The sequence below is a fragment of the Labeo rohita genome, unplaced genomic scaffold (assembly GCF_022985175.1).
Source record: "Labeo rohita strain BAU-BD-2019 unplaced genomic scaffold, IGBB_LRoh.1.0 scaffold_63, whole genome shotgun sequence".
NCBI classification, from domain to species: Eukaryota; Metazoa; Chordata; class Actinopteri; order Cypriniformes; family Cyprinidae; genus Labeo; species Labeo rohita.
Window position 1 is genome coordinate 222,706 of NW_026129557.1, and position 16,728 is coordinate 239,433.

General features: G+C 37.6%; 1 protein-coding gene across 6 annotated transcripts in view; it reads left to right on the forward strand.

Annotated features, from left to right (window-relative positions):
- Nucleotides 1–106: 106 nt before the first annotated feature.
- vwa3a (von Willebrand factor A domain containing 3A) overlaps nucleotides 107–16,728 on the forward strand; it is a 42,521-nt gene continuing 25,899 nt past the window's right edge. The window contains exons 1-10 of one of the 6 annotated variants that reach the window (XM_051104079.1): nucleotides 107–1,180; nucleotides 1,235–2,359; nucleotides 5,367–5,452; nucleotides 5,567–5,645; nucleotides 7,318–7,436; nucleotides 11,339–11,419; nucleotides 11,559–11,613; nucleotides 11,705–11,806; nucleotides 11,910–12,016; nucleotides 16,030–16,155. In XM_051104079.1, the coding sequence (XP_050960036.1) occupies nucleotides 5,424–5,452; nucleotides 5,567–5,645; nucleotides 7,318–7,436; nucleotides 11,339–11,419; nucleotides 11,559–11,613; nucleotides 11,705–11,806; nucleotides 11,910–12,016; nucleotides 16,030–16,155 (698 nt within the window). In that variant the 5' untranslated portion in view covers nucleotides 107–1,180; nucleotides 1,235–2,359; nucleotides 5,367–5,423. Of the gene's footprint in view, nucleotides 2,360–5,366; nucleotides 5,453–5,566; nucleotides 5,646–7,317; nucleotides 7,437–11,338; nucleotides 11,420–11,558; nucleotides 11,614–11,704; nucleotides 11,807–11,909; nucleotides 12,017–16,029; nucleotides 16,156–16,728 lie in introns of all 6 variants that reach the window. The other 5 variants (XM_051104083.1, XM_051104078.1, XM_051104082.1 and 2 more) reach the window with 5 other exon arrangements.

Here is a 16,728-nt window from a genome sequence, read left to right on the forward strand (position 1 = left end):
GGCTGTAGCGATTGCTCTACTTTTTGTCCCGATGGTGAAAATTTACCAAACTTTGCATGCATGAGGAGTCTGTGGCTAATTGCATTTTGAGTCATTTTTGGAGGCATGGGATGTATGGTTGCCTAGCAACTACTAGTTAATTTGCAATTTTCAAAACATCAGGCCCACTACCCTGTTAGAGCTAGAGAAAATTTCTCTCACCAGGCTGCCTTTGTGCATGCACGCTTTTCGGTATTTGAGAGTGAAGTAAAACTAAAAACCCTAAGATTGCTGATGTCACTTTTAAAGATTGCTTTTGCAAGCTTTGCAAAAATGAAATGTATTTGTTAAATTAAAATGCTTAACTGTTAATGCAGTTCAATGACATGTAATGTTAAAGGGCTCTCTATCTTCTGCACATTGATGTTTCTTCACTTCAGGTTGGTTCACAGGTCCTGGAAGGGGGTTTTGGAAAGAGGCTGTGTGCTTGAAATGATCTAATTAAATAACTCCAGCAGAACTTGCTAAAATCACTTACAGTGCCTTTAATTATGGGACATCACTCATACTAGCGCTTCCTTGTAAGCAATGCCTTGTGATGAGTTTAAAAGTTTGGAATAATTATGTCTTTTTTATGTTGTTAAATGAAGTCTCAATGTTCACCAAGGCTGCATGATGGAGGGGTGGATGGGTGGATAGTAAATGGATGGGTGATGGATGGATGGATGGATGGATGCATGGATGCATGGATGGATGGATGGATGGATAGTAGATAGATAGTAGATGGATGGATAGTGAGTGAATGGGTAGATGGATGGATGGATAGTAGATGGATGTAGGGATAGATGGTGGATGGATGGATGGATAGATGATGGATGGATGGATGGTAGATAGGTGGTAGGTGGATGGTAGATGGATGGATAGATAGTGGATGGATGGATGGATGGTAGATAGGTGGTAGGTGGATGGATAGATGGATGATAGATAGATAGTGGATGGATGGATGGATGGTAGGTAGGTGGTAGGTGGATGGGTAGATGGATGATAGATAGTGGATGGATGGATGGTAGATAGGTGGTAGGTGGATGGATAGATGGATGATAGATAGATAGTGGATGGATGGATGGTAGATAGGTGGATGGTGGATGGATAGATGGATGATAGATAGATAGTGGATGGATGGATGGTAGATAGGTGGATGGTGGATGGATAGATGGATGGATGGATGGATGGATGGATGGTAGATAGGTGGTAGGTGGATGGATAGATGGATGATAGATAGATAGTGGATGGATGGATGGTAGATAGGTGGATGGTGGATAGGTAATAGGTGGATGGGTAGATGGATGGATGATGGATGGATGGATGGTAGATAGGTGGTAGGTGGATGGATAGATGGATGGATGGATGGATGGATGGATGGTAGATAGGTGGTAGGTGGATGGATAGATGGATGGATGGGTAGTAGATGGTTGAATGGTAGATAGATGTATAGGTGGATGGTGCGTTAACTAATGTTAACAAACACAATTTGTGGTCTTCATAATGCGTTAGTAAATGCTGAAATTAACATGACTTAAAATTAATAAATGCTGTAGAAGTATTGTTCATTCTTAGTCCATGTTAATTCATGTAGTTAACTGTTAACTAATGAACCTTTTTGTAAAGTGTCACTGTTTAGTTTAACTGTTCTGTAACAACTAAAACTAAAACTGAAAATAAACTGAAATAAGAATAAATAAAAACATATATAGACAAAACTACAATAAATAACAAAAACAAAATAAAATGCAAAAACTTAAAATTGAAAATGGAAAAAAAATGCATGTTAAAAATAAAAATTACAACAATACATCAGTGATACTAATAACACTGCATTATGCATGATTACAGCCTTGTTGTTTAACAGTAACGAATAAACAGTATAGTTTTGTACAAATAAATAAATAAAATTGTTTACATATATTCATCTTCTTTGTTGCAGCATATGTTCAAGGTTATTTATCAAACGTATAGCACGCCTGTTCTCAACATTCTGCATGAAGCGCTGAAGTTCAGTATTCAGCGTTTATTCAAACCCTTAAGTCTGAGCACTAATTACCCGGACACTTCGCAAGTAGCGCTGATCATGAAAATGTCTTCATATAATGTCAACACGAGTCCGTGAGCTCAGCGATAGAGCTGCACTCGTGTTGAATGGCTGAGTCGGTTGCTATAGAGACGCCTAACACAGCGCAGCTGTCAGTCACTATTGAGTTTGAACCCCACAAGGACATTTATCACTGATTTCTGCGCCGAGGATAAATGTACTGTACGCGCGCGCACGAGCTGCTGTTTATCACGCGCGAGCTTCACAAACCAGCGCTCGGAGTCTGTGAAGGTAAACATTCATAACCTTGCAATATTTCACCATGGTAACCGTTATTTCCAGCAAAATAGCACAGTTACTGCATTGTTCTCATTCTCCTTTTCTTTCTTTCGTTAAATTAAAATACTGTCATACATGAGCTGAAGACTAGCCTACATAATAATCTACTAATGATAACAGCAACAACCACAATAATATAGAGCTTACAGCCCGTACTAAGCGCTTCAGAAAATAAACAACGGTGACGGTCTATAGATATCGGCAGTGTATAAAGGTAAGATTAGTAATACCAGGCTGAATTTATTTGTTCAAAATACATTAAAACAGCAAAATTGTGAAACATTAGGCCTACTATATTGTATAATTAGTATAAGCAGAATTAGTGTATGAGTGTATTTTATATTTGTGATGAATTCTTAGCAGCACCAGTCTTCAGTGTTACTTCAGAAATCATTTTAATAGGTTTGCTACTCAAGAAATATTTCTTGTAATAATAATAATGTTGAAAACAGTAATATTTTTGTGAAAACTGATTCTTTGAAAATTCAGAATAACAGCATTTATTTGACTTTGAAATATTTTGTAACATTGCAGATGTCTTTATTGTCACTTTGGTAACACTTTCTGCGAAGCCCATATTTATTATACATTGTAAGGGTATTCTTAAGGCATTATAATGAATGCATAATGCATTATATATATATATAAAAAAACCCTGTTATATCATCTTATGAATATTCATAAGAACAGTTTTAATGTGTTACAATATTTACTTATTTGTGGTTATAGCTTGAGAGTATGATGATTTATAACACAATGAACATGTTGCATCCACTTAAGTTACAATGGATTATATTTCTCATAGTTATAATGTATTATAAGTCTCATATCTTGCCATCTTTCATATGCTACACTACTTAAATCAATCAATGACCACTTATAAGTATGGTTATAATAATAATAATAATAATAATATATATATATATTTGTTTTTTTTGTTTATTTTGTCTCAAACAGCCATAAGATCAGATGTCAGATCAGATGAATGTGCAATATGACACATTTGCTTTGAACTATTTTTACTGTAATATCAGTTTGATTATTTTGATGGTTCCCTGTAGTCAGCTGTTGATTAGTAACTCTGCAACTACATGTCAGCTAGCAGTCATTGGAGTATTAGTAGTATGTCTGCTAAATATATGCTAACATTTTATTTTGATGGTTCCCCACAGACAAACTGACTATAAGTAACTTTGCAAGTATGTCAACAGTCTACATACCCTAACCTTAACATAAGCCTATTAATACTCAGTTAGTTGACATGTAGTTGCAAAGTTGCTTACAGTTGACTACAGTCAGTAAACTAAGGGGAGCATCAAAATAAAATGTAACCTAACATATAAACAGTGCAATTTTTTCAGGTGAAATGATTAACTAGCTCACATCAAAATTAATATTAGCCTCACAGGGAGCACTCAACACTCCGCACCTAACCACTTGAAAGATGTAGTAAGATACTGTGCAGATCTTAAACAATTATAATATATTTACATTATAAATGTAAAATAAGATTTAATATGGTGTTCACTGTGTTATAAATAATCACAATCTGTTGTTATAACTGCAAATGTGTAAACATTATAATTATATCGTAACAGTTGTTATGATTATTTATAAGATGATATAACGTATTATACAATTTTTTATAATGCATTATGCATTCATTGTAATTCTTTATGAATACCCTTATAATGTATTATAAATATGGGCTTCATAGAAGGTGTTACCGTCACTTTTAATCAATTTAATGCCTCCTTGCTTTAATTCAATAATAATTAAAAACATTTAAATGGTAATGTAGGCTTCATACAGACACACTGAAACAAACAAAATAAGAAAAACGCTCTCATTAGTCCAGGAATTTTTGTATGTACTAAAATCAGTCATATGATGATTTAACCTTTGGAAAAATAAATAAAAAAATAAAAAACAGCTTAAACCAGCCTAAGCTGGTTGACTGGTCTTAGCTGATTTTAACTGGTCTCTCAGTCTGGCTGAGCTGGTCAAGCTCCTGAACGGCTATGACGAGCCTAACCAGCTAAAGAAGTGGCCAAAACCCCTCTTAAACCCTCTTAAACCTTGTATGGTGTTCATATTTTTGTTACTCAGCCAGTGTTCATGGGTCTGGTGGACCCGCTGCATTTTTGGGTTTTTAATTCAACAAAGTTAAAAATATATGTTAAAATACTCAACAGATGTTTACTTCATCCCAATTACAAGCAATACAAACATAATGTTTGGCTGATATTTGCCCTTTTCCTTTGTTAGATCACATGTATGAATTAAACTGCTACACCCTTGTGTGGGAATGGCAGGGGCAGAAGCACAACTCACACTTACACTCACACTCTCTCAGACTCTCCCTCTCACACACATTCACACACACACATAAACACACACATACATATATTAGTAGCAGGCCCAGTCAATAGGTGGACAGAGTGAAGCTACACAGGACCTAAAATTTCCACTCTTTTATTAGCCCCGGGTCCAATGGACCCGAACATCCTGTGTGTAATATAAATGTGTAGGGGGGGTGTACAGTGAGCGGTCATTGAAAATTTGTTCTGATATATGCTCTTCACAGAAAATGAGCCATGGCCAATGAGTATGAGCTTGAAAAAATAATTTTGTGTATCTTTTGACAAAAAGTGAAAACGGGTCCCACAGACCTGAACACCATACAGGGGTTAAACCAGCTATGACCAGGCTGGATGACCAGCTAAAACCAGCCAAACAGCTTAGGTTGGTTTTGGCTGTATTTACAGACAGGGCAGGCAAATAAAAAATGTCAGAATGATAAATACTCTTGTGGCAACTATTACAGTAACAAAAGTCATTCTTATGGGTCAAGTCAGGCAGAAACTTTCAGGTATCAACTGTACTTTTCTATGATAGTAGAAGAGCATTTGCAGTATGAAGAGATCAGTCCTCCAAGATGTGATCACTGTTCTTACAGCGCTCACAGACAACCTGCAGCATCTGGAGGATCCTGCCAAGAAAAGAGCATTTCCATATGGAGCAGAAGACAGGACTTGTCAAGTGGTGAAATTATACAGTTTCAGCCTCATGTTTCAGTGTTCATCTGTGCTAGATTATAAAGAGCCATTTCTTTTCCTTCCATTTTTCCCTTTCATATCTTATTTTAATGGTCTGTAGGCTGGAGAACAGTCCCTATGAGTCTGGCTTTCTGAGTGATCAGTCCTCCATGGAAATCCCACCGGTCTTCAGAGAAAATGTAATGGTGATTTCATTGCTACCTGTTCACCTAAACTGATTCACACAGTTATATTAGTATATTTTAAAGGAATAGTTCATGCCAAAATGAAAATGTGCTCAAATTTATTCACCTTCAGCACATTAAACATGTCGTTGAATTTGGTTTTCAGCAGATCAGATTTGGAGAAACATAGCATTACATCACTTGCTCACCAGTGGATCCTGTGTAGTGAATGAGTGCGGTCAGAATGAGAGTCCAAACAGCTGATAAAAACATTACAGTAATCCACACAATCCCAGTCCATCAGTTAACATCTTGTGAAGTGAAAATCTGTGTGTTTGTAAAACAAATCCATCATTAAGACACTAAATCGTTGCTTCCTGTAAAAATATAATTATTTTTGCTTTCTCTGGTGAAAAGGTCTTCTTGTCTGAATCAGGAGAGAAATGTGTGCCATTCAAACACAGTTTACAAGCCAAAACAGTTCTAAACAAATGTGTTGGTGGGTTTTGACGTGAGAGGAAAATAGGGGACAGACTTTTTTTCACTGGACGAAGCATTATTATGAATTATGGACTTGTATTTTGGTCAGAAGTAATGGTTTAAAGTTAAACACCTTAATGAAGGATTTGTTACAAACAGGTAGCTTACTTGTGGATTATTGTGATTTTTTATCAGCTGTTTGGACTCTCATTCTGACGGCACCCATTCGCTTTCAGAGGATCCATTTTTTGCTACATTTCTGCAGATCTGTTCTGATGAAGAAACAAAGTCATCTGCATCTTGGATGGCCTGAGAGTGAGTATCAGTTTTAGGCACGTTACTTAAAAAAAAATTAATTAGTTATAGTTATTAGTTATAATTAGCTATAGTTACTTCTCACAAATAGTAACTCAGTTAGTAACTGAGTTACATCATCATAAAAGTAACTTATTACCAGGGAAAGTAACTACTGTGTTACTTTTTTTTTTTAATGTTCAAATATGTCAAATAACTTGGAAGCCCCCATTACGTTTTTCTTTAAAGTAAGCATTTTTATCAGGCTCCTATGTATAGTTTTCTATGTAAATACTGGTACTTCTGATTGGGCTGAGGCTGGGGTTTTGCAAGGTTGAAGTGATAGTATTTAATGGCTATGTGTTGAGAGCATTCACTCAGTATCATTATCTCATTTTTGGCCGAGATGGCTTTTAGAGGGTTTTGCATCTGAACTCTTCAAATATTCTCTGATGAAGTAATCAGTATGATACCAATGTGAGCTCCAGTTTTTACCGTCTCTAATGTAATCACGCCCATGAGTGGACATGTAGGTAAAAACACACATCACCTCCGGAAACGAGCATGAACATTCATCAAGTTCTTCTCGGCTACTTTTCGTTTCTGGAAGACACGCTGAGAGAAATAAAGCAGACTTTACCTCAGAAGAAGAACGCAACACATTTTATTGTCAGTAACGGTAATGTCGTTGTAACGGGGAAAACAGTCATTTGTTTGATTAATCCTTACTGAAACAAAGTAATTAGTATTTATAACGCCATTATCCCCATCACTGGTGAGTACACATTTTAATTTTTGTGTGAACTATTCCTTTAAGTTCCATTGCTGTATGAAGTCATCAATCTGTTTTTGTTTGTGAGCGTACTGATGTATTACTGACCTGTGAATCATCATTAATATTGAGCATGTGCAGAAGCGGATAGATCACAGTGATGCGTATGAGAGCTCAGAGCACTGGCTGGAGTCGAGCGGTCTGGAGAGCTGTGGACTGTCTCTCTCTCACCTCCTGTCACTCTGCACCACTGCTCCTTTGTAAGTTTACAGAACAACAGACTCACTGCACCATGTGCTGTTGACTTACACCCTGTCTACACTGAGAGTGAAGTGGCTCGATCTGGAATGCTCTCACTGTAACTAACAAAGCTGTCAAAAAGTGCAAATGAACCAATTACAGATTTGTTTGGCTCAGGTTTTGTCATCAACAACAAACCCCCCACACAATATCTGTTCAGAATGCTGTTTCAAAGCATGTGAATTAGATTGGGTCATAAAAACCATGCAGGTGGTAGAATTATAATTACCTCCTGTTCTCAAAAAACAGGAAATGAGTAATAAATGCAAGCTCAAAATTGCATTTTTATGAAATTATAAACAATATACACACTAAGAATACAGATACTAAACCTAACATTATTTGATTATGTCTGTTGAGGAAATATTATGTGGCTTCTTGTTACAGTAAGAAAAGTGCAGCCTTATGAAAAAAAGTGTATTTGTAGTGTACTTCAAATCATAAAAGTATGTTTTTAAAAAACTGTCCTTGGACAAAATATTAATTAAATTACTTGTACTTAAAGGAGAAGTCCACTTCCAGAACAAAAATTTACAGATAATGTACTCACCCTCTTGTCATCCAAGATGTTCATGTCTTTCTTTCTTCAGTCGTGAAGAAATTATGTTTTTTGAGGAAAACGTTTCAGCATTTTTCTCCATATAGTGGACTTCAGTGGTGCCCCGAGTTTGAACTTCTAAAATGCAGTTTAAATGCGCCTTCAAACAATCCCAAATGCGGTTGTAAATGATCCCAGCCAAGAAAAAAAGGGTCTTATCTAGCGAAACGATCAGTTATTTTCATAAAAATAATACAGTTTATATACTTTTTACTGTCAAATGCTCGTCTTGTCTTACTCTGTCTGTTTTTGTTACTGTTCATGACAGTTTGTGTATGTCAAAAAACTCCCATCTCATGTTCTCCCTCAACTTCAAAATCGTCCTATATTGCTGTTTTACCTCTTTTTGTTAAGGGTGTTTGATTTTCTTTGCATGTTCACTTTGCAAAGACTGGGTCAATACTTCTGCAGCAATTTAGGATGATTATTTAAATTATTTTTGAAGTTGATAGAAAAAATACGATTGGAGTTTTTCGACATACCCTAAATGTATTGAACCAGAATACACAGAACTCAGGCAGAGCAAGACAAGACAAGCATTTGAAAATAAAAAGTATTTAAATTGTATTTTTTTTTAATGAAAATAACCGATCGTTTCACTAGATAAGACCCTTCTTCCTCGGCTGGGATCATTTACAACCGCGTTTGGGATCTTTTGTAGCCGCATTTAAGCTGCATTTTGGAAGTTCAAAATCGGGGCACCATAGCAGTCCATTATATGGAGAAAAATCCTGAAATATTTTCTTCACAAAACATATTTTCTTTATGACTGAACAAAGAATAACATGGACATCTGGGATGACAAGGGGGTGAGTACATTATCTGTAAATGTTTGTTCTGGAAGTGGAGTTCTCCTTTAAAAGCCCCTTTCACATAGTTATACCAGTAAATTGCCAGAATATTGCAGGAACAACTCTACTGGTAAATACAAAAATCCTGTTCACACAGGCAACAGTGTTCCATCTTTTTACCAGTAAAGCACCATTAACACATCACCTTCCAAATACCAGTAAATTCTGTGATTTCATTAACCAGAAATGACTTCTAAATGGCTACGCCTCTGGGTGTTGTGTTTGTAAACATGAAGGGGTAAAAGTGATCAGTGTTTTTGTTGATGTTTTTATTTTTGTGTCAAACGTTCACATTCATGCAGCTGCTTTTGACCCAGAGACATCAAATTAGACAACTTCAAACTGAGCTACACAGCATGGAGTAAATGCGTCATCTGCGTCAGAATGTTATTATTGGCCCAGAATAGACATCTTACGTCAGCATGTTATGAACTCCTACCTGCTCATACTGGTAATATCACTCAGAGCACATTACTGGTAATTTACTGGTAATGTTATAACTTTTCATACCAGTAAATAGCTGTAATAAATTTACCAGTATTTTGGAAAAGGTCCTGTTCACACACAATCTCTTAATGCCAATTTACCGGTAATGATTGTTGGGTATTTTAACCAACTATTTTAACAGTCAAAGCACATGGTCTAAAGCACATTGTGCAGGTACACTAAGGGCGTGTTCAAATCCACTTTTGCTAGTTTAATGACAGAAAAAACAGTCAGTGTGCAAGGCGCTTGGTCCAATAGGGCTGTACCTATCTTAATGAGTCATGGGTGTGTTTCGGGTGTAACGTGCAATAAACCATCTCTATTTACATGGTGGAATTTGCAAGAGCAACGATTGAACACTTCTCCAGAGAGGATACAGATTAATTTTTCATATCTGGCATGTTTGTGTACTGCTGTGTGCCTCCCTATGTGTGTAATAAGCAGAGTGTATGCACGTTGTGTACCCGCCTATATGCGCTTATTACTAACGCGCCCTTTTAATAAATAAAAAAATAATAATACTGCACCATTGACTTTAGACCAGGATTTAGTTAGTCAATGACACAATCGTTTTCAGCTGCCACAAAATAGCAACGTGCCAACATTCTGCCTAAACACACCTTATTTTCAGACCAGCATGCCCCTGGACAAACACATGAGCACATATGCAATTGCTATTTAAACAACAGTTTACATTGATATGGCTTTTAGAAGTGGGTGTGTCAAAATGGCTCAATAGTGCCACCTATAAAATTTTAACGAAGTGCCCCTCGAGCTACATTGCACATACATGTACGAAATTCCATAGACACATGTAACACACCAAGACCTACAAAAAGTCTACAGGTAGCAGGAAGTCTGTTTTTAGGCAAATTTTGTGCCATTTTTGCCATCTTCAGGCGTTGTATTTAAACTACCTCCTCTTAGAGATTTAAACAGGTCAACACCAAATTTGGTCAGTCTAAGCTAAACCCCTTTGTATCATTAAATCGCGAAGATCTTGAGTTTTCGTTGAAGCGTGTGTCCATGGCGGCCTGACAAACTTTGATGTTACTGTACGTCATAAAACAGGAAGTTGTTAGAATTCAGGCATACAATGTCCAATCTGCACCAGAATTCATGTATTTCATAAGAGGCCTGTCCTGAACACATGCCCGTGCCCATATTCAGTTATAGTCATAGCGCCACTGGCTGACAACAGGAAGTGGTATGTTATGATCTAACGAACTCCTCCTAGAGATTTAAAAACATCAACATTATATTTGGTCAGTCTAATCTAAAGGCCTTTGCAATGTTAAATTGCGAAGGTCTTGAGTTTTTGTTGAAGGGCATGTTCATGGTGGCCTGACGAAGATCAATGTTTCACCATTTATGACGAAGTTGTTATAACACAGCCATACAATATCCGATCTGCACCAAACGTCACACGTTCGATAAGAATCCTGGCCTTAACACATCTAAAAGCCAATATACTGATATAATCATAGCACCACCTGCTGGCAACAGGAAATTACTTGTTTTACACTAACTTAATCATGCAATGTCCAATCTGCACTAGACAACATATTTGTTAAGGATCCTGGCCTGAAGACACTTAAAAGCCAATATTAAGTTGTAATCATAGCACCACCAGCTGGAGTTTGGCACATATAAATGACTATATTAAATCCTCCTATATTTACCACTTTAATGCATATTGTTCATCGTTCACTGTTTTCTTAAAGCCACTGGCTGGCATTGTCATTAAACTGTCAATGATGTAAAAATATCTTATGGGGCCTAAAAATAGGCTGTTTACTTGCCTATGCAAAACATTGCCTTTTCTCTTTCGCTTTTGGTGATCTATGACTCTGACATGTTCTTTGTGATTTTTTCCCAACCAGTACCAGACTGTAAATTGCGTTCTGTGTGTGTGTATGTGTGGCAGATCTGAGAGAGGAGACGGGATGAGCAAACAGATGCACATCAGCAGTGAGTCACTGGCTGATTTTGAGGAACAGCTTTACACGTGAGCATCATCTCCTCCACTGCACAGTCACCGTGATGATACTTTATCATTCTCAGTGCTACTGAATGTGAATTTTGTTTTGTTTCGTTTTAATACAATAACCTAAGATTAATTTTTAATCAAAATGTGTTTTTTTAAGTGCCATCGAGATGTACCATGATCAAATTAAATGGCTCAGTCAAGGAAACAGGAAGGTAAATTGAATCTCTGAGATCTTCACTCCATGAATCTAGATGTTTTAAGTAGAACTTTGCTGTCCTATGTTGGTTTGATTTGATCTATCAGGTGTTTGGGGTGGTGAACGGATCCCGCGTCGGAGTGCTTGTTGACACATCAGATTTTAACTGCTCTGCAGGGAGACTACCAGATCTACAGCGAGAGCTCTTAGTAGGATCCCAAATGAGTCATTATTTCAACTGCATGCTTTGTTTTACTAATTCAATCAATTACACTACTCATTTTGTGGTTTCTTGTGGTTACACCATCAAAGACACTCATTGATGAGCAACTGCGCTTCAAAAAACAGCTGCATCTGCTGTCCTACGGCTCAGAAGTCAGCAGCCTTTGGGATAAACCACTAGATACCCATCCACTAAGGTTAGTTGATGTTATTTTTGCAAACAATCAATTTTTGCAGTCAAACAAGCTTTTATAATAGATGGCTAATTGATTACGTGTAGTGTTATTTTCGTTATTTATACAGACAGTGATCATAAAAGCCCTTTGGGTTGCAGAAACGGTTCTGCCGGGCCATTATTTTCATTAGGATGCTCAGTGTCTGTTTAGAGAGACTGCTTGTTTTATTTTCGGGTTTGTCATGAGGGATGAGTGGGCACATGTGAGAACAGTTTGTACTTGTATTAGATGCCAAGAAATCACTAGAGAGAAGAGGAGAGGATGAAAGGACACGAGTGAAACGGGGAGATGAGATAATGAGAGAAGAGGATAAAGGCCGTGGTTCTAACACACACTTAAAACAATGTTTCTGGCCTCCCATCATTCAAAATAAATTATTCATCAAGACATTTGTATTTGAAACATGGTGATGAAATGAGTCGCTCATAGGCAGCTGTCCTCACTGAAACAGAGCTTCAAATGTGACTCATTTGGATGAGGCTGTATGGGCAGCAGCTCACACAAAGAGGGAGGCTGACCTTACAAATGATTTCAATAGAGTTGACATTAGCATGTTGTTAAGCTAATAGTGAAACTATAATAGGGTATCTATACATAGATACACTTAGAAATACTCACTGTTGGATCTAAAAGGTCCATACTAGTACCTAAATCAGGGGTGTCAAACTCAGTTCCTGAAGGGCCGCAGCCCTGCAGAGGTTTGTTCCAACCCTGCTCCAACACACATACTATGCAGTTTTCAATTAAGCCTGAAGGACTTGATTAGTTGGATCAGGTGTGTTTAATTAGGGTTGCATCTAAATTCTGCAGGGCTGCGGCCCTCCAGGACCAGAGTTTGACACCCCTGACCTAAATGGTACTAATCCTAAAAAGTACCATACCGGTTACAACTTTTGTACCTTTTTTTATTCATCTGGTCAAGACATGTCAGTGTGCCCACCATCTTGAAACTATCAACAATTTAGATGCTTCTCATCACTTATGTTAACAAACCAATGGATTTTTTAATGGAAAATTCCACAACACTGTGCAACCAGTGGTTGTAAGAATCACATATATTTATATAATAACGTCTACAGCATAGTAGGGTTCCTTGATGAGCTTTAGCCAGTTCTTTTTCATTTACCATAGACAGAATTTTCTAACTTTAATGATGAACTAAATCCTGTGAAAATCAAAAGACTAATGCAGATGTGAACAATTATGGTTGCAAATGCAAAGTCAGCTTGCTCTCAGTTGTTCACAGATTTTACCATATGGCAGATGGCTCATGCACAGTGGCCCATAGAAACAAATATCCACATTTTGAACATTTTGTTATGTTAGAGCCTTATTTCAAAATGGATTAAATCAATTTTTCCTCAAAATTCTACAAACAATGCCCCATAATGACAACGTGAAATACATTTGTTTGAAATCTTTGCAAATTTATATATAAAAAAAATCACATGTACATGTACTGACACTCAAAATTGAGTGTCAGTACATATATACAGGTGCATCCTGTTTCCACTGATCATCCTTAAGATGTTTCTACAACTTGACTGGAGTCCAAATGTGGTAATTTCAGTTGATTGGACGTGATTTGGAAAGGCACACACCTGTCTATATAAGGTCCCACAGTTAATAGTGCATGTCAGAGCACAAACCAAACCATGAAGTCCAAGTAATTGCCTATAGACCTCCGAGACAGGTTTGTATAGAGGCGCAGATCTGGGGAAGGGTACAGAAAAATTTCTTCAGCATTGAAGGTCCCAATGAACACAGTGGCCTCCATCATCTGTAAACGGAAAAAGTTTGGAACCACCAGTTCTCTTCCTAGAGATGGCCAAACTGAGCAATCGGGGGAGAAGGGTCTTAGGCAGGGAGGTGACCAAGAACCTGATGGTCACTCTGAAGGAGCTCCAGCATTTCTCTGTTTAGAGAGGAGAACCTTCCAGAAGAACAACTATCTTTGCAGCACTACACCAATCAGGCCTGTATTGTAAAGTGGCCAGACGGAAGCCACTCCTTAGTAAAAGGCACATGACAACCCACCTGGACTTTGCCGAAATGCACCTCAGACTCTCAGACCATGAGAAACAAAACTCTCTAGTCTGATGAAACAAAGATTGAACTCTTTGGGCTGAATGCCAAGCATCATGTCTGGAGGAAAGCAGGCACACTCATAACCTGTGCCATCCCTACAGTGAAGCATGGTGGTGGCATCATGCTGTGGGGATGGTTTTCAGCGACAGGCACTTAGAGACTAGTCAGGATTGAGGAAAAGATGAATGCAGCAACGTACAAAGACGTCCTTGATGAAAACCTGCTCCAGAGCGCTCTGGAACTCAGACTGTGGTGACGGCTCATCTTTCAACAGGACACGACCCTAAGCACACAGCCAAGATAACAAAGGAGTGGCTACAGGACAGCTCTGTGAATGTCCTTGAGTGGCCCAGCCAGAGCCCAGACTTGAACGTGACTAAACATCTCTGGCATCTGAATGACACTTCCCGTCCAACCTGATGGAGGTTGAAAGGTAATGCAAAGAAGAATGGGAGAAACTGACCAAAAATAGGTGTGCCAAGCTTGTAGCATCATACTCAGAAAGACTTGAGACTGTAATTGGTGCCAAAGATGCTTCATCAATGTACTGAGCAAAGGCTGTGCATACTTATATATATGTGATTTATTTATTTATTTATTTATTTTTTATAAATTTGCCAAGATTTCAAACAAACTTTTTTCAGTATTGTCATTATGGGGTATTGTTTGTAGAATTTTGAGGAAAATAATGAAATTATCCATTTTGGAATAAGGCTGTAACATAAAATGTGGAAAAAATGAAGTATTGTGAATACTTTCTGAATGGACTAATCACACACACCCAAATATTGGACAAAATAGCCAATTACACTGAAGTATTTCCATCTACTGTTCAAAAGTTTTTGTTTGTTAAAAGAAGCCTCTTCTTCTCACCAAGGCTGCATTTGCTTGATTAACCATACAGTAAAATGGTAATACTTTAAAATATATTATAATATAAAGGAACCCCAGTTGTTAAAACTTGTGTCTTAATATAAAGTAAATGATGTACATATTTTGGACTATGGGGGGCGCCATTATTTTGATGACGTGAAAGAGATTATAGGTGGCGATGGATATAAGCATAGACTTAAACCCCACAAGGAGTCTAAACGCCCCTGGATATCGAGTGAGTCTGAACACTGAGAAACTCCTTCAGTGGCTGTGGCGTCATGACAAACGTCGGCATGTTTACATCCTGCCAGGATGGCATCTAGTGTTTCTTGTCTCTGCCAACTGTAAGCACTTTCAGTAGTAGTAGTATTCGTCCACAGTCTTTTTTTCCTTTTCTTATCGCTAAGAAAGCAGTGAAGACTTACATCGCTTCACTTGTTGCCCTTCGACTGAAAATCACAACCAAAAACCATACAATGTGGCATTGTATTAGTATTTTATATATTCCAAGTTGTGTTGCCGTAAAAATATCAACAGGCAGCTCCAGTAGCTTACAGAGTGCTACCATTTCACCTCATCAAAATAATGGCACCCCCACAGTCCAAAATATGTATAAAACAATGCAGGATTAAATATTTTAAATAAATATTTTAGTAAGAGACATCATTTACGTTATATTAAGCCATACAAGTCTTAATACCTGGGGTTCTCTTTAAGAGGACTGTTTTCTATTTGAATATATTTCCAAATGGATTTTATTCCTGTGAGGCAAAGCTAAATTTCAGCAACCGGGTGCAAAACAAAGGCTAAAACAAAGAATCGTTGACGGCAGCACAATATGATACCTAGCTTTTGAAACAGTCCTCATGCTGGGAGCTCACCTATGATGCCTACGGAAACAGCTCACTTGTTTTCGGGATATAGCTACAGTATCTTTGTTGTACTACATGTAAAGAAACATGAATGAGTTTGCTGAAAGTCTGCTCTTTCTGAGTGAACGCATGCTGTCTCAGGCTCAGGGAGTGCTATGCGTGGGTCATGCAGCTCCGGGCGGGTGGAGGCTGTGATCTCCTGCAGGCGCTACAGAGGGCACTGACCCACTCAGAGCTGGACACGCTACTCATCATCCTGGGCTCTCGGTGAGAGTTTGTCTTGCTGTGATGAATCACTGTTCCTTAACTTAACTCAAGCCAGCAGCCATTTCATTTCCTTCACTTTTACGGCCGGCTTTAGACATATTTGCAGTCCATTTTCCTTAAATAGTTAGAGTGCTATAATTGGTAATGTCTGTGGAGATGGTTTAAAAATGGCAGCCTAGGCCTATTTCCTCTCCCAGCATAATAGAGCGCAACAGCAGGGTTACTGAAGTAAAAATCCCTCTAGTTTTCTCTACAGAGAAAGATATTTTAAGTGATAACATATAAAGCTTTTCAGCCACCATGAATTGTGAGGTTGTTAAGTGGTTGCTATATTCGTTTTTAAAAGACAAAAGTCAGTGCAATTTGGGAATATAAATAGCTCAACAACCCTCTCCCATGAAGCATTTCAAATCATGTAATCTAGTTTCTTTTACACTCTCTTCTAACAGTTTTTTTTTTTTTTTTTTTTTTTTTTTTTGCTTTATAACAAATGTTACAATATTATAATGCAGTGGCTTATTTTGACTCAAAACTCTTGTAGTAAGTTAATGGAAAAAATAAATATGAAAAACT